We start from the raw sequence: 18627 nt of genomic DNA on the forward strand, positions 1-18627 counted from the left end.
ACAAACAGCTCCAGTCAAACCGGGTTAAACCAACAGGGTATTTTTGGGCTGGACAGCTCGAGTTACACTGGCCTAAACCAAGTTGGCATGTTAGGTTCAGACAGCTCCAGCTACACAGGATTAAATCAACAGTGTGTCTTAGGAGCCAATGGCCTGAACCCCCTCAGTGCTATGGGCGTGACTGAACCCAGAACCACATTCGCCTGGCAGCAGCTCAAAGCTGACTTGCAGCCCAGGATCAACCACATGCACAAGGCTGTAGGTCCATTGCTGGAGGCCCAGGCTGGGCACCTGGTCCCAGTGGGTGTACCAATGAGCACTGAGGCATCCCTCGAGCTGCTCCATGGACGGCTGCAGAGGGACCCGCGTGGCAGCCGCTCAGACCCACAGATGGACCACATGCGCAGGGAGCGGGAGTACAGGCTTGGGCGTCACACCTCCAGTGAGCAAGAGATCCAGGCACGGCTCAACGAGTTGCCCATGATTGTGCGCCAGGAGAGGCACCAAAGGCGCAGACTAGAGCGCCAGTCATCCAGCGAGCACGAGGGCAGCGGCAGGCACAGACTTCAGAAACAGGACTCCAGTGATCATGAGTCGGGAAAAGAAGGGTCAGACAAGAAGCAGACAGGGTAAAGCAAGAATGTGTTTGCTTGTGCACGTATTTTATTACATTGTTGTTAAGTACGTAGGTGATGTTTTTTATTTTAATTGTGAGTGTGTTCATCTACATCACCATAGCACACATCGAAAACTAGGTAGCATTCAGGTTAATCATGTTTTCCAAACTAGATGAAGACTAAATGAATTTTTTTTTTACATGGATTCTGGTTACCATGGTAGTGTAGAAATGGAGGGATGTGCGACACAACAATGTAAAATGTGTACTCATGCATTTGAGTGTCACTCTCTTGCTGCTGTAGGGAAAAACGCTCCACTATGGCTGAGATTGTTGAACAGGTGCAGGAGAGAGAAGCATGCCAAGTGAGTACTGATGCTTCATTCACTATAACACAAATGAAACCCAATACACACTGCTTTTCGTCCTCTACCACACCTTAGTCCGACATTGTTCAGTATCAAAACACTCACTGATAATGTGGCTCAACCTATGAAGCTGCAATCCTATGGGCTAATTCTGCCATGTCCACATACTGGGTCTGACCCCTCTCACAATTTTATCTCTCTGTCTCTTAGGCGAGGGGAGAGGTGTATCGTCCCCCCAGCAGTCTCTCCGCCCCTGTCTCCCGTCTTGAACGACCTCGAGCTCGCGATCGACCAAAACCGCGCAGACGTCCGCGTCCTAAAGAACCCGAGGAGACGAGGCGGTCACGGTCAGCGCCAGCTCAGAGTGCACCGAGCACACCACAGCCACCCACACATACCGTTCAACAGGAGGGCTTCCTGTACCGCAAACACGAAGAGGAAGGCAAGGAAAAGAGCCCTAACAGGTGATGCTAACATGTCGGCGAGCTGATTAGCGCACTCTTTGCTAGAGTGGGCTCCCACAGGGAGTGAAACCTCTGTACCTCTCTCCTTTTGCAGCAAGTCGTGGGTGAACCTGTACTGTGTGCTCAACAAAGGGGAGATCGGCTTCTACAAGGACGCCAGGAACACAACGACCCCGTACAACGACGAGCCGCTCCTCAACCTAGCCATCTGTACCTTCGACACTACCAACGGCTACAAAAACAAGAAGAATGTCTTCATCCTTAGGTAAGTCTCACACAACACCAGTTTATGTCGGCGTGACACATTCAGCTTGTCCACAGACACCCAATAATCCTGATTCAAATTTATGTGGTACAGAATTTACAGAACATTACAGCAAGAAATTATTATCTTAAACTGGTGATGGAGTCACTGACATAAAGTGTGTGTGTTTTGACACTGCAGGAGTGAAACCGACGGGGACTATATCTTCCTGGCCAAAGACGAGGTAAGATTAACGATGTGGCATCACAGCTACTGTACGGCAAACAATTTACAGAAAACATTTTGCCCATCTTGTTTCCCTGGAAACATGTTTATTTACGTTTATTCCTCTGTGTGTGTGTTCAGGAGGACCTGAAGCGTTGGGTGAATAGCATAAACGCCAGCCTGAGCGAGATCGAGGAGATCGCCAAGTGGGAGAAACCCACCACCTCCTCCACCGACCCTGACAAATCAGAGCGTAAGGAGCGCTCTGAGGGGGCGGAGCCATCGGAGAAGTCGGAACGCTCAGATCGATCGGACAAGCGAGAAGGGGAGAAAAGCTCCGAAAGCTCAGAAAAGAGGGACACTTTGGAGAGAATGAGGATGGAACGAAGAGGGAGGGAGAGAGGAGAGAAGGAGAGGGGAGAGAAGGAAAGGGTAGAGAGAGGAGGGAAAGAAGAGAGAGGAGAGAAAGGAGACAGAGACAAAGAGAGGAACAGAGAGAGGGAGAGGGAGAGAGATCGAGGAGATCGGAGTTCCAGGGGTTCGAGCACCTCGGGGAAAAGTAAATGATACCCTCAGCTTATCAATCCATCCATCCATCTATCCTTCCATAGATCCGCCAAGAGTGGAGGAGAGGAGAAGAACAAGTGCTTTTACTTCTCCCTCACCCCGATGACACTCTGGTGGGGTTTTCCTGTCAAAACAGTGTCCAAAGAGAGCGTCTGCATAAGCGTAGGAATTAATCTTGTCCTGAAATTAGTAAACAAATACAAATATAAAAAAGTCCCCTAGATAACTGAAAAGCCTTTTTAAAGAAAGCAATATGATGTATGCAGTAGGTGATTTAATATCTGATTCATATTCACCCCCTGTGTGTGTGTGGGTGGGTGTGTGTTGTGTGTGTGCGTGTGTTGGTGTGTAAACGGAGAGTGAGAATAGTGTGTGTATGCCTCTGGGAAATGTGAAGGCACTCAGGACTAGAAAAGACCTGAAACTGGAAACTCTCACCCGTGGAACCACACACACTTTATACCCTCCACTGACTATATACCCCGCTTCAGCTGTGGTACTAAACTCATACTGAAGAAACATTCATTCAGCTCCAGTAAGAACTTCTGGAGGTAATCCTTGAAGTTTCCTGAACAGTTTGAACATATTGAACATATCCGATCCGTAGTCCATCATTCAGGATATGTTCAGTGTCTGCAGTTTGCTTCTTTTGTTTTTCTATCAGAACTGCGATGCTGACAAAAATAAAAACACATAACCAAAGCTTTTAGGCAACGGTTTCGAATAAATCACCAGCAAATCATCGAAATCAGTGGTTATCAAAAGTTCCCAAACCCCAGAATGTCTAAAGCAAGTCAGCACATAAACATATCATCGCTGTCAGACGGAATCCTCGTATCTCCAAAACCGTTACTTTTTAGGAAATAAAAAAAAACGCCGTACCTTATCTGCAGTACACAGGGTTTAGTCCGCGTTGCAGTGGATTGTCTTGCGCTAAATTCCTGTCCTCAGACGAGCACCAGAACTAGCGGGGGTCAAGATTTTTTTTCTTTGAGCCCAGTGTTTTGAAGACATTTACCTCAGAAGACGTGTTGATTCGTTGCGACTCTTCTTGAGGAGAAATATGCCGTGAAGCTCTCACACGGAGTGAGGAAGAGGTGGACAGTTGAAGTGTCCAATGGAGTTATGAGATTTGCGCTCAAGCTATTTTCAAGACTTTAGATTGGTTAATAACTTGTAAAAATAACAGACCCACGTGGGGACTGACCAATAGCATCGATATGTGAAAAAATATGAAATTGACCAAATTTGGACATACGAGGTTTCCGCCCGACAGCGACGATATAATAATATGAATAATAATCTGTCTGGCTCATAAACAGTCAGAATATTATGTACAGTACAGGCGTAAAATCGTTCAGGCTGAACTGGATCATGTGCTGTTTTATACTCATTTAACTGGAGTGTTCTAATAAAGAAGCAAACGTCACACACTGAACCTGTCTAAAGCATTAAAGGTGACGATTGTTGTGTCAGTCATAAAGCGAAAGTTTATTCGGAAATGTTTATGTGTAAACCAGCAGGAAGCAAAATCCTGAATCATCACCTCACTTCACTTACAGTTTTATTCCTTTAACCTGCATCACTTCACCTTCCAGAGCTGCAGCGCGAGCGCGTGCGAAAAGAATTCGTCCGTGTATCCGTCCGTAAGCTTTCGCAACGCGTGAAATCGAATTGTTAGGATTTTACTCGACGTATCGGAGGAACGTCAAGAGTTCTGTCCCGACGTCGTCTCTAGCCGCCTTACGTTCTTTTTCGGTTGTAAAACGATTAGCGGAAAAATGATTAGCTCAGACGGAAGGTATGACGTTTGTGAAGTTGTTACGCCATTAAAGATCTTGTATATATCTATACATATCTATAAATATATTTGTATGTATATAATAGTAAACACGACTTCTACAAGCTACACTGAATTAAGACAAACTTTCATTACTTTTTATTAATCAGCGGAAATATAACGAGCTAAACAAAGTATTATTCGCCTAAAGTGGTTATTACTTTATGACGGAGTGCTAAATGTGCATTTACATAGCCTTTGTAGACCCAAGGCATACACACACACACACACACACACACACGTCGGTCACTCGAGTCACAGTCTCAGAGCGAACTTCTGACCAGCCACCTCAGTAAGGCAGAAGATTCCCACCACACAGTAGCAGCATCACAGAGCGTGATTTCGACGTCTACGCAAAGTGTCCAAACGCCGAATGTCCGCACGTCACTCTCTGTGTTTGGAGGTCAAGCTCGGCCGTCTTTTTCTAAACGCTCGCCTCGTCGCCTCACTTAACGTTTTTTTTTTTGGTCTTCCAGTTTTTCATTGTGGTAAAATTTTGTACTTTTAAAAGTGAGTATCTTGATCTGAATGTCGATCAAACAACGACAACAAAGTCCTCCCAGATCTGCACCTTCGCTTACTGATAGACGTGTATTTGTGCTTTGACTGTCTTTTTATTTATTTATTTATTTAGTCACGTGCCATAAAATGTTTCTTCACATTTTTCTATTTAATAATCCTAATCGTTCCCATACAGCGCTGCTGCGTCTGACACGCATCCGGGATTTTATTTATCTAAATAAATGCACAAGCATGCACAAGTATCTGTTTTCTCACCGTTTTAGGGTTGCCAAATTTAGCGTAGGGTTTTTACTGCATCGGCGACGTCCTCGCTGAAATTCTATCTATTTTGTCACACAGGATGGAGTCTGCCACATTTATCGTTAGCTGAATGTCAAACTCCTGACTCTACGTTCACGCTAGCGAACAGCAAAGTGCCGAGCCACTGAGGTTTTCTCGATTTTCATGCTAATCAGGAACAACGCTGTAAAGCGATACGTGCAGACGATTGACCCGAATGATTCGATCTATGGAGCATGGAGCATGAAGACTGACATTTCTTCAGTTCCCTTTTCCTGTTAGATTTCTCATCAGGTCACTAAATGTGTATAGAGACATTCTGAATTAAAATAAAGAAACAAACTCCAGGCTAATGCTAGTGTGAATGCAGGGTATGATCTGGGGTCAGTCTTCCTTTACTGCATAATGCTAGCTCTGAGATGAGCTTGTGTGTGTGTGTGTGTGTGTGTGGTGCGGTGTGTGTGTGTGTGTGAGAGAGAGAGAGAGAGAAGTATGTGGCACTGATGCACTGATGGAGAATCAGTATGTCACAGATCTAGGCTCTGGAGAACAGCCCTGTTTCTCCTGCAGAGAGATAGAACATGCAAGAGACACTATGGAAGAAGAGAGAGAGGGAGAGAGAGAGAGAGAGACAGAACACAATCTCAAATCCTGGCAAGGAGAGCAGAATGAAATGTAGGCCACCTGCTTTACCCATCACAGCACATTCACAAGGTTCCATGTGTACCTAGTTTGCTTCTCTCCTAGTGCCCCTGAGCGAGGCTTTAACTTTAAGGGCACTCTGAGAGCACAAACGTAAAGAATGTATCAACCCTAACGGCAAGTTTTCACCGGTTGTGAGTTTCATAGTTATGGCATCGAAAAGGTAACCTGTCCCCAGAATCCCTTCTCTGATATTTTAACACGTTATTTTACACATCGTGTCTGTTTTAAACTAAGAGATGCTACAGAATCCGGACTGTGTTCTTCTCACCTGATGTTGGGGTCATTGTTCAAAAAAAAGCACAATATCACCCCACCTAGATGATTCGGTGATGACTTCTGGCCCCTTCGCTGCCCGGCCGAGCTCTTCGAGATTTGTAGTTTCACCACAAGAGGGCAGCGATACTCACTACTTCCAAGCTCCAGAACATTCTAGAGGAACTTTATTCGAACGTTCTCTCTGACTCAGTCAGAAGGTCTTTTTGCCACTTTTCGGCCCGTATCATCACCGAGCTTGACCTCGCCGCACTTACATGTTTGTATTTTCTGTTTGCTGCTGTACAATGAGACATGGCCACCACGGGTTTGTTTTTATGTGGCCGAGATTACGCGTGTTCCCACGGACGCCACGGACAAAAGTGGAGATTGTGGGCGCGTGCACCTTTGTCTGATTGAAATAAACCATTTCTCACAAGGAACGTAGAAGAAAACCACTAATACGTTGCATGAATGAGAACATAGTGGAGATTCCTATGCAACAGCTGTGCATGTTTATCCAAAGGGGCTCGACCCCCAGCAAAAAGGACTGGTGATGATGATAAAGATGATGATGATGATGATGATGATGATGATGATGATAATGATGAGGAAGGGTAATGCAGATAATGTGTATTAACTGAGATGTGTCATTAAAACATTATGTACCGGTAGTCTGCTGGACTCATTACAGAGTTGTATATATTACAGTGTTGTCCTGTCTTTATTTGGGTTCTATGGAAAGCCCCCCTTCACACACACACACACACACACACACACACACACACACTAATTATGTCGCTTTTTAGAAGCCAACATTCTGTTTCCCTATTTAAGCTTAGACAAAAATTTATCAAGAGTAACTCCTCCTAGGGCTTTCGAGGTACATTCACCAAAATCGGATATGTTGTAGACGCTGGTCTGAAGTTTGTTGCTATTACTTTTCTAAGCGATCCGAGTACCGGTACTTCTGGTACCAGGTCTCAAAGTGGCCTTTTTTCCTATAGACTCCCATTATAAACTTTGGAGGTTTATAACTCGGCAAGCTTTCAAACTATCTACACCAAACTCGGCCAGCTCCTTTAGGGCTCCTTTTAAATTGGTGTACCGACTGGCCTTCCGGTTGTCCCACAGCCCCGCCCCCAATATATGCAAAATCAAAAAACTTTTTACAACATTGACATGTCATATATCAAAACACTCAGAACAATGAGGGGAACTTCCTCAAGAGTATTCGGATAACCTCACATCCTTATGTCCACTCGCCTCCAAAAAACACCGGCCTTTGCGAATACTTGCTTTGTCAAAGCCAACATCAAAGTTTGTCACGACGAACTTTACAAATCTAGTTATTTATTCATTTTGAAGTAAGTAAAAACAACCAAGTGTGTGAGTATTAATGAATGGACCGGAAAAATCAATTCTGAACCAAATTCACCTTCGAGCTGATCTGGGGTCAGGTTCTCTTCACTCACGGTGGCCACGATTCACACAGTTACATTACGACATTCGATCAGACGAATGCATTCAACATCATATCTTATTATTAAAACAGTAAAACCCGGTTTCCTCCGGGTACTCCGGTTTCCTCCCCCGGTCCAAAGACATGAATGGTAGGTTGATTGGCATCTCTGGAAAATTGTCCGTAGTGTGTGAGTGAATGAGAGTGTGTGTGTGCCCTGTGATGGGTTGGCACTCTGTCCAGGGTGTATCCTGCCTTGATGCCCGATGACGCCTGAGATAGGCACAGGCTCCCCGTGACCCGAGGTAGTTCGGATAAGCGGTAGAAAATGAGTGAGTGAGTGAGTGAGTGAGGACATTATTGTTCAGCTGCCTTTATGCTCCACTTTATTGCTCCTTGTCAGGTCTGGTGAAACAGGTTGGTGCTGATTTTGCATTGTTAAACTCGTCTGATGCATCTACTGTTGCTTCAGTTATTGTTCTGCTGGATTAGAGTAAATGTGTGCCACAGCCAGGGAAAAGGTGAACACTGTGGGAGTGTTTATTCAGGTGGTCTGTGTGAAAGTCAGGTGTATAAAACCTGAGTTATTTGTCTGATTCAGAAGTATTTCGAGAATATATGTAATGGAGACTGACTGTAATGGAGAGTTAAGAAGAAGCTCGTCCCGCTGCTCTGAAAGGGGAGACAAGGAATCGTGTCCAATCAGCTCCAGAAACCTCTGGGACCTGACATGAGAGACGTGGTCTGAGGAAACGTTTCTTATGGATCAATAGCTTAATGTTTATTTCTTCATATTCCACAGCAATCAAAACATCTGACTTTAATTGATTAATTAATTAATTGAATAAGACAAAAAAAGTCATGTAATGTAAAAGCTACATCTTAATTCAATTCAATTCAATTCTAATTTATTTGTATAGCACTTTTTACCATTGACATCGTCTCAAAGCAGCTTTAAAGAACATAAACATAGAACAAAAGGTTATTATAAAGAATAATATAAAGATTAATATAATACAAAGTTCAAGATTAATATTAGAGATATTTAAATGTGTTTGTATTTATCCCCAATGAGCAAGTCTGAGGTGACTCAGGTGACTGTGGGGAGGAAAAACTCCCTTAGATGGTAAAGGAAGAAACCTTGAGAGGAACCAGACACAAAGGGGAACCTCATCCTCATCTGGGTGACACTGGGGGTGTGATTATAAATATACAGTCTGATAAATGTTGTGTTGATGTGAAAGACCACATGGAGTTCACATCTCCTCTTTAGTATCACAGAATCCAACTGGAGCTGGTAGATCTCATCTGTTTTTTGCACACTTTTTGCTATTTGCACATTCTGTCTATTTCAGTTGACTGATTGCTGTTTTGCACAAAACTTTACATGATCTCAGGTAACTGCTGCTATAACACTGTGTTCATTCCAGTATTACTGCACACATAATATTGTCTGAACATACAGTATTTACTCTGGTCTGTTTACTGTCTTCTGTGTATCGTATTGTAATTTGTTTGTCTGCACTGTCTTTTGTCCTGCACTGTCGTGTCTGTCTTGTTTGTCTTGTCTCACATTGTGTACACCAGGTTGCACAAATACACTTTATGTGTCTAGGACTAACTTACTAAGCCCTTATAGCTCTGTCTTTGTTCTATGTAACAGTGTACTGCATCAGCTGTATATGGTTGAAATGACAATAAAAGCTTCTTGACTTGACTTCTTGACTCTAGATGCTTCAGGATTCTCAGGATCTCAACCTCTAGCCCAATTCAGTTAAGTGTAGGACTGAAGCTTGTTAGTACGTAAGAGAATTATTTTAAACCTGTGATCTATCCCCAAAGTCAGAACTACTGACCAATCAGATTCGAGAATTCAGGAATTACACAATTTTGGCCCAAATGTTCCCTTAATTCCGGTAGATGGCGCCAGATCCACTTATTCCTCCCAGCAGCGACGGTAAACTTCCTGTTAGTGAAATGGCGACGTTGGGCAGATTCAGTGCGAGTCTGCGGAACTTTTTCAGGAGTTCTTGGACCCTCGGCTATAAAGTGCGGCTGATTCCGGCGGTCGGGGGCGCGGTGTTGGGCTTCGTGGCCGCCGGTGCGCTCCGGTATCGTCATGAAACGCGCTGGAGATGTTTACAGACCTCTGTGTTCGCCAAGGAGACCACGGTATGGGGCAGGTTTAACTGCCACAGATCTAACTACCCCTCTCTACCCCCTGTATAAATACACTACACAAGGTCTGGAGTGAACCTGGACAACCTGTTAGAACTGAGCTGTTAATGATTATATAGTGAACTATGTGTCCAAAAGGGATCTAAACCACCCCAAAGAACACTTGGTGTTCAGGCTGATGTTTACAGCTGAGGGTGGGGCGATACGACTTCACGGTATCATCACGTTTCTGTGTGTTTCTGTCTGTACAACATATTTAGTTGTTTCCTTGCTTACACATGTATACTTTACGCTGTAGGGATGTTGTAGCTTAGTGTTTAAGGTGTCGGGCTACCAATCCCAGGTCCACCAGGCTGCCACTGTTGGGCCCCTGAGCAAGGCCCCTTAACCCTCAATTGCTCGGTTGTATAAAAAAATGATCCAATGTAAGTTGCTTCGGATATAAGGGCGTCTGCCAAATAATGTAAATGTCTGATACGTTTTGTTCATAGGGCTAAGAACGGTGTTAATAATCAAAACCCTAGTGTGTAAGTTGAGTTTATTGTATAGTTTATAGTGTACATAATTTTGTTTTTGCGAACCTTTCTCTGTATCTGCTGAGACACGAGAAATCCTACACGACTTGAGATGTTTTGCCGCCATGTAAAGCCAATTCAGTTAAGAGTCAGGAAAACAGATGTGGGTTTAAATGCTGCCATGTAAGCATGGTGGTAATAGTGTGTTATAACGGGCTCTGTGTGTGTGTTATTAAAGGACGATGACACCCCTGTACCTGCAGTCTCGATGCGGCGTTTACGCTTCAACCAGTGTGCATCTGTGGTTTACGAGCATGAGCTGTATATGACGCCCAGAGACTTCCTGTACTCCATCATGCTGGAGCATGTGGAACGTGAGACACACACACACACATAAATACACTCATGCAAATATACAAATTGAAATTCATTAGTGGATTTTTCTAGCTAGTTAGCAAGCCTCTTTATCAGCATGCTAATCACCTGTCTACCCACGCTTGTATCCAGCGCTAATAAAACATACAGGTATGACCTGTTATTACATGCACACACACCCACTGTACATGTAATAAACACTGTGCATCTGTCAGGCAATAATTTTCCTTTAGGGCAGTAATATTGAATCAGCCTTTCTAAAGAGATATCTGCTTATTACACACAAGTTTTTTATGGATTCAAATAATGAACATGGCTGATTTAAAGCGTAGCAGACGAGTTTGTGCTTCAGTTCTTCTTCTCGTAAGTAGAGTGCATCGAAGGCATCGTTTTTATTCATCAGACAACTCAAAACGGCGAGTAAATTATCGTTCATATGTTGTACCACAAATACAGCATGTTTGATATTCCAACCACAGCATCATGTGCTGGATTAAGTGCTATTTTATTGGTCTCATCCTCATCTTTTTCTGTTCAGATAAACTGCATAAGAGACACCTGACCAAAGCGGTGAGTGTAAATCTGCTTCAGGAAACTGTTGAACTTATACAACAAAGGTTATTTTTATTTCTGTCGCATTAAAGTACATGACATTTTTTGTAATTTAGTCATTTTCATCCTGGTGTAAAATTTCACCACCTTCTCTTGCAGTCGAGTTTATTACCTTCAGTTTTTTTAATTCCTGTGGTGATGGTTTAAGTTGCAGCGTTCGCTTGTGCGGCACGTTTAGAGATAAACGTTTCAAATAAACTCTTGCTTGCTGTGGACTCTGCATGACTCTGATTGGCTGTTTTACAGGAAGTAACGACGATGATGACCACTGCTTCTAAAGCCAAGGCAGGAAGCAGTCTCTTCAGAGGAATCGGAGACAACGGTACACACACACACGCATACACACGCATACACACTTGTGCGATCTTAACACTCTCTTTGCTGTGGTTACAGGTCTGATCTCCTACACCGAGTACCTTTTCCTCCTCACCATCTTAACCAGTAAGTTTTGATCGTTTTAACAAACCTTTGTTAAACAAACGCATATTTAAATATGTAAATGAGAAGCGGCGCTCGTTCGAACTGTTGTTATTCTGACTGTTTAATGAAAAAGCTGTGAAGTTAGTCGTGCTACCTGTAACAGAGAGAGGTCTCGATTATATAGCGTCACAGTTCAGGCTAATTAGCATACTAGCTAACAGGCAAGTTTATTAGTTATCTACTGAATAGGCTGCAATAACAGCATTAACGCAGTGTTTAGACTCAATAAACATTTAGCGTTCGAGATGATGTCGGGTTATGAGCTTTTTGATGATGGTTAATTATCTAAAACAAACTGTGCTACGATTTCAGAGCCACGGACAGGATTCCACATCGCTTTCAAAATGCTCGACATCGACGGCAACGAGCAGGTGGACAAAAAGGAGTTTGAGAAGGTGAAGCGTTTACTTTCGCACCGTTCACCTTTCAGTAGTTCACTGCGTAACGAATATCAACGGGTTCTCGTCCTGTTGAAAAATAAACAAAACGACTATTACGCACTGCTTATATTTTAAATTTCATGTAACATCTTTGCTGTATTTACCTGTCGGCTCAGCGGTGGTCTGTCAGAGACTCACCCAAGGTCGGAAATGGAAAAGATTCCCATGTTCTCATGGCAACAGTTAAAGCAAAACCAAAAGGGTGATGTTTTTTTTTCTTTCTCCTTTTCCTCTTGCACTAGCGTGTCGCTAAGCACCCTGTCCCTTTAAGAGCTTGATTTAAAGGGAAGCAGCAACATTATCCGTAGCATCGCTAGCATGTGGAGAACGTGCTGAACGAGTCCCTTTGATTTCGGAAATGAAGAAGAAGAAAAAAAAAATGGCATCATGCGCTAATGTCGTTAAGGGTCTCCGGTAAACCGGAGTTTACATGTATGGAATGTTTACAGTATTTTCTGGACTATAAGGAACTCATTTGTGAAAACGCATTAGATTTAAATCTATTTTACTCCTCAGAAAATATCACGATTTTATATCCTGTAAGAAAAAAATGTGTGCAGAGGTAATAAATTGTGGCATGATGCAACCTATGCAAGATTCAGTGAAAACTCATACAGTATCTCTGCACTTCTGACCTCTAACTAAAGAAAACACAGAAAAACTGGAAAGTCTCCTCAATCCAGGGTTCAGCACATGTGCTCATGTCAACATGGTCAACAACCAGTCACAGTAAACCAGAGCGCCACAGCGTCCGATCCTGAGCAACTCATAGTCCGGAAAATACGCTAACGTTGCTTGTAATGGTGATGAATGCAGAATCGTGTGTACTGCAGGTGACTGACGCTGCCTTGTCTTTGTTTTAACGCTATTCGAAAAGGATGCTTCAGACGAATAAGAGGTATGTACGCCGGCATGATTACCGGATGAGTTTATTGAGTAGAGTCTGCAGCAGGAAGCGGGCTGCCTCGATCCTGAAGAGCCACAGCACAGCAAAACTTGATAATTAGCTAATGAGTTGATTAATGATGGTGTTCTTGCTGTAATGAGAGCCAGCAGAACAGGAAAACGCAAACGGTGCAGCAGCGTGGCCGCAAACAGCCGGGGTTCCCCGTCCCTGATCAGCAGACTAGAAGAAAGGGAAAAAAAAAGCCTTAAAAATGTCTTTAAAATAATCCACTGTCTTTCTTCCAAAGCTGAAGAAAATCATCGGAAAGAGGAAGGTTGCTAAAGAGGTAACGGAGGTGAGTTCACCTTTGGTTTATTTTTCTATGTCAGATGTTTGATGGATCAATAAACATGGAAGATTTGACAGAAATGTTTTGACATAACGTCCTCAAAAGTGTCACGATTTCTCTTTTAGTATAGTAGATTTTTTTCATTTTTAACATTTAAACATGTATGGAAGGAGTCTCCAGTGTCAGCTCCAGTGACGCTGTGCAGTCACGTACTGACTAAATGCCTTTGTTTATGTAACCGATAACGGACAGACGGGAAGACGTTTTACTCATGAACAGTTGTGATCGTTGGCACGTTTCTGCCGCGTAAGAGTGATAAAACACTTTAATGAGATGGTGTGGTATGTCATTTGAGAGACTAGCGACGTGCTCGGCTCTTCATCGCACTCTCCTGTGTCTTCAGACGGCAGCCTCGGAGGACACCAGCGACCCCAACACCACGCTGCAGGCCTTCTTCTTCGGCTCTAGGGGACAAAACAAACTGCAATACGTAGAGTTTCAAAGGTCTATCTTTATGGCTTCTGTGTTTTTTATTATTCTTTATTACTTAATTATTAATTATTACTTAATTAATAATTACTTGATTATTAATTATTACTTTATTTATTACTTAATTATTGATTTGAAGTTCTAGTCTCCTCCATTTCTATGTTCAAAGACACTATATTTTATTTAACGTGTTACGTTATTATCGTCGTCGTTCTTTTCACTGCTGTTTTTGGAAAGCTTTTGTTTCTACCTATATTTTAATTTCTGCATGTTAAATGCTGTAGAAATGATGAGGATTGTTGATGATTGGCATTATTAGCGTGCCAGTTATCCGTTTGAGGGCCGCAGTAGACATCTAGATTGAGCAGGAGGCTGATTGTGTTCGAGGTGTTTTAAGGGATTTTCTGCACGTTGTGTTTCTGCTGGTGTGCAGGTTCATGGAGGACCTGCAGGCGGAGGTGCAGGAGATGGAGTTCCTGCAGTTCTCTAAAGGCATGGACACCATGAGGAGGGAGGACTTTGCTGACTGGCTGCTGCACTACACCAACGAAGAAGAAAACATGTTATACTTGGAGAACCTGAGGAAGAGAATACCGACCGGCGAGGTAAGGGGATTTAATGCAGATTTCTATTTGACTCTAGCGTTCTTCTGTGTCTGTCTACGGCACTGACGTCTGGGAACCTTGTAAGTAAATTTTTGTACCTCTCTCTCTCTCCCTTCTCCCCGTCTCTCTCCGGGTTAGAGCATCACTTTTGAGGAGTTTAAAGCATTCTGTATCTTCACTAACAACCTGGAGGACTTTTCCATCTCGGTGAAGATGATCGCAGATGCTAACAGACCAATTGGAATGGGTAATGCTTCTCTGTTACAGATGCTCAGAGTTTCAGGATCAGCAGTTAATAAGTAGGTTATAACCATGTAATAAATGTCATAGCAGGTTAGAGATTTACTGATTCACGTTTATTACTGTTTAACTCAAGTTCTGCTTTGGCTTTTCCAAACTACATTGCTGTAACACCCAGCATGCTTTGCTTTCTTCTGCTTTCGCTCCACCGCAGCTCAGTTTAAGAGGGCCGTGAAGATCGCCACAGGACAGGAGCTCTCCGAGAATGTTCTGGACACAGTCTTCCAAATCTTCGACCTAGACGGAGACAACTGTCTCAGCCATAAGGAGTTCATTGCTGTGATGAAGGACCGAATGCTGCGAGGTCTCAGGGTGAGAGATCAAACCAACATTTTCATTTATTCAAATTTCAAAAATTAGTCATCAGTCACTTGTTTCTTGTTTCTTTAGTATTTCCATAAATCTGTTTGTTTTCGTCTTCTTTTACCATTTGTGCAACTACATCATAACCAAGCATCAATATGTAAAACTACTGCAAAATTTTCTTTTCTTTAAACATGTCTGTCTGTCTGTGTGTGTGTGTCTGTCTGTCTGTGTGTGTGTGTGTCTGTCTGTCTGTGTGTGTGTGTCTGTCTGTGTGTGTGTGTCTGTCTGTGTGTGTGTCTGTCTGTCTGTGTGTGTGTCTGTCTGTGTGTGTGTCTGTCTGTCTGTGTGTGTGTCTGTCTGTCTGTGTGTGTGTGTGTCTGTCTGTGTGTGTGTGTGTCTGTGTGTGTGTCTGTCTGTGTGTGTGTCTGTCTGTCTGTGTGTGTGTCTGTCTGTGTGTGTGTGTCTGTCTGTGTGTGTGTGTGTGTGTCTGTCTGTGTGTGTGTGTCTGTCTGTGTGTGTGTGTCTGTCTGTGTGTGTGTGTGTCTGTCTGTGTGTGTGTCTGTCTGTGTGTGTGTCTGTGTGTGTGTCTGTCTGTGTGTGTGTGTCTGTCTGTCTGTGTCTGTCTGTGTGTGTGTGTGTGTGTCTGTCTGTGTGTGTCTGTCTGTGTGTGTGTGTCTGTGTGTGTGTCTGTGTGTGTGTGTGTCTGTGTGTGTGTTTGTGTCTGTCTGTGTGTGTGTCTGTGTGTGTGTCTGTGTGTGTGTCTGTGTGTCTGTGTCTGTGTGTGTGTCTGTGTGTGTGTCTGTGTGTGTGTGTGTCTGTGTGTGTGTTTGTGTCTGTCTGTGTGTGTGTCTGTGTGTGTGTCTGTGTGTGTGTCTGTGTGTCTGTGTCTGTGTGTGTGTCTGTGTGTGTGTCTGTGTGTGTGTGTGTGTGTGTGTGTGTGTGTGTGTGTCTGTATGTGCTGACAGGTTCAGTCCCAGCAGGGTGTGTCAGGATTCTGGAAGTGTGTGAAGAAAGAAACACTAAAAGGAGCTCAGGAGGCTCTCAGTCACAGCAGCAGCCCTTTCTGAAAAGAAACACACCTGTTCCAGGGGCGGGGTTTGTGGAAATAGGGGTGTGGCTTTTCACCTGGAGACCTGGAACTGAAGTCTGTTAGATCCTTCCTGGTACCTGGCCACTTTTTCAGCTGACTGTCGTTTTTTTTTAATCCACGTTAAATTCTACAATGATTTTGTTTCACGATGCGTATGTTTTATATGTCATATTGTGTTTGTGTTTAACCAATTATCAAGAATGATCTGACTGAATATTCAGACCAATTGACCAGAATTCTTTTAGTCTAAAATGTCATTTCAGCACTTTTCACTTCTTTATTAATTAACATATCCAGGTTGAGGCTTTAATTATTTTTAATATGAAACATTTATATGAAAATGTAAATAGTTTGAGATCCTTGTGAACTATATTTTATTATTCCTCTGTGCCCCAATAACACCTGAAATGTCTCCTTTATTTTGTAATGTATACGTTTTTGGACGTATCATTTTGGTACAATATTCCTAAAGTTCTCCTCCAGTTCTCTTGAGTGCTTTCACACCTATCGGGCATTTTGGTTTACTTCCTGTATTTGGACTGATTCACAATCATATTGCTTTCTCACTGCATTGGAACCACACTAGAGTTTGACTTTAACCGGGATTCAGATTGCTGGGTTCTCACCTGCATAAACGAACCACACTAAAGAGGAATAAACAGTGTGCATCTGAAAGCAATCCAAATGAACAGATCTATTATTTTTTCTTTCTTTCTTTTAATGACACCATTTCTAATCAGGTACAAATAGAAGGAAAATCTTGTTTACTCTGTTTTCTTTGTCCTGCTGGTGTTGAATACAAAATAAATAAGATATAATATACATGTTTTAGAGTGACTTCAGACTACATATAATAATAATAATAATAATAATAATAATAATAATAATAATAAAAATAATTAATGATAATAATAATAATGATGATTACAATCATTATTATTATGATAATGATGATAATAATAACAATAATCAACGATAATCATGGTAATAACAATAATAATATTAATATTAATAATGATGATGATGATGATGATAATATAATTCAAAGTTAAGGCACAAATATAAAAAAAATAAACTAAACGAAAATAAACTTATTCACATAAGTTATTATTATTAACTAAAACATTTAAACACAAATCTGAAAATACTGAAAAGTAGAAAACGAAGCACCAAAAACTTTCACATATGACGCGTCCGTTCGTGCCGTCAGGCGCGTTCACGCGCTCTCGCTGCTGATTGGTCGAAAGGTGATGCGAGAAGCCAGTGGCGCTCGAGCGCTGAGTGATTGAAAATAAAAACAACAACAACAACAAATGTCACAAATCGGGGGGAAATTAAACTAGTAAATTACTTTGGGAGAGAGATTAAATACACGCACTGTAACGTTTAACTGGTGTTATCGTGGTCAGGACAAACTAAAACAAGTCCGCGAGAGAAGAGGAAAACGTTTTGTGTAGAGTTTATTAGTTATTTATCTTCATCTTTATTTAAGTTTATGGTCCTGAGGTAAGTTAGTTAGCCGACTAGCTCAGGGAGTTTACTGGCTCTACTTAGTACAACACTGACTGTATACACACTGCTTCATTAAATAGTGTAGAAATAGTTAAATAGTGTAGAAATATCACTCAGAATACTTTATAGTGTGTTTTTTAAACAAAGCGTATGGACTTAACATTGACCTCTGAGGCACGGAGCTAGTTCTCTAAAGTTACCTCACAAACTAGCTTTATATTTTATATTATATTATTAATTTATTATTATTCAACTTCAATTTCAAGTTTATTTGTATAGCGCTATTTACAATTGACATCGTCTCAAATCAGCTTTACAGAAAATAAACACAGAACAAAAGGTTATTATAAAGAATAATATAAAGATTAATAGAATACAAAATACAAGATTAATATTAGAGATATTTAAATGTGTTTGTATTTATCCGAAAATGAGCAAGTCTGAGGTGACTCAGGTGACTGTGGGGAGGAAAAACTCCCTTAGATGGTAAAGGAAGGAACCTTGAGAGGAACCAGACTCAAAGGGGAACCTCATCCTCATCTGGGTGACACTGGGGGTGTGATTATAAATATACAGTCTGATAAATGTTGTGTTGATGTAAAAGATCACATGGAGTTCACAGCTCCTCTTTAGTATCACAGAATCCAACTGGAGCTGGAAGATCTCTAGATGTCTCAGGATTCTCAGAGTCGCCCTCGTCTCAGTGGAGGTCCACAATCGCACGGAAGACGATCGGAGCTGGTACAATGTCTGGATGCCTCGGGATGGGTAGAAAGAGAGAAGCAGTGGAGAGGAATTAACATATCTGCTGTTCATAAAATGTGCAAGTCTGATATAGTAGTGCACAATATTATGGGATGTATTATGTGTACGTCTGACTAAAGAGACGAGTTTTTAATCTACATTTAAACTGTGAAAGTGTGTCTGAGCCCCGAACACTATCAGG

At 42.3% G+C, this 18627-nt stretch overlaps 2 protein-coding genes across 2 annotated transcripts in view; both read left to right on the forward strand.

Annotated features, from left to right (window-relative positions):
* sptbn4a (spectrin, beta, non-erythrocytic 4a) overlaps window positions 1-6430 on the forward strand; it is a 22486-nt gene extending 16056 nt beyond the window's left edge. Inside the window, exons 15-20 of the mRNA XM_060863696.1 lie at window positions 1-629; window positions 921-981; window positions 1195-1448; window positions 1543-1713; window positions 1894-1936; window positions 2059-6430. The exon at window positions 1-629 is cut by the window's left edge and continues 288 nt beyond it. Coding sequence (XP_060719679.1) covers window positions 1-629; window positions 921-981; window positions 1195-1448; window positions 1543-1713; window positions 1894-1936; window positions 2059-2484 — 1584 coding nt within the window. The 3' untranslated portion in view covers window positions 2485-6430. The remainder of the gene's footprint in view (window positions 630-920; window positions 982-1194; window positions 1449-1542; window positions 1714-1893; window positions 1937-2058) is intronic.
* A 3058-nt stretch (window positions 6431-9488) lies between these two features.
* micu2 (mitochondrial calcium uptake 2) lies at window positions 9489-16991 on the forward strand. Its single transcript, XM_060862969.1, has 12 exons — window positions 9489-9716; window positions 10476-10611; window positions 11151-11182; window positions 11471-11546; window positions 11618-11665; window positions 12017-12099; window positions 13338-13385; window positions 13783-13883; window positions 14302-14473; window positions 14612-14720; window positions 14928-15085; window positions 16045-16991. Exons 1-12 carry the CDS (start codon window positions 9522-9524, stop codon window positions 16144-16146), a joined length of 1260 nt encoding a protein of 419 aa, XP_060718952.1. The 5' UTR covers window positions 9489-9521; the 3' UTR covers window positions 16147-16991.
* Window positions 16992-18627: the final 1636 nt, after the last annotated feature.

Source organism: Tachysurus vachellii, chromosome 26 (assembly GCF_030014155.1).
Source record: "Tachysurus vachellii isolate PV-2020 chromosome 26, HZAU_Pvac_v1, whole genome shotgun sequence".
Taxonomy (NCBI): Eukaryota; Metazoa; Chordata; class Actinopteri; order Siluriformes; family Bagridae; genus Tachysurus; species Tachysurus vachellii.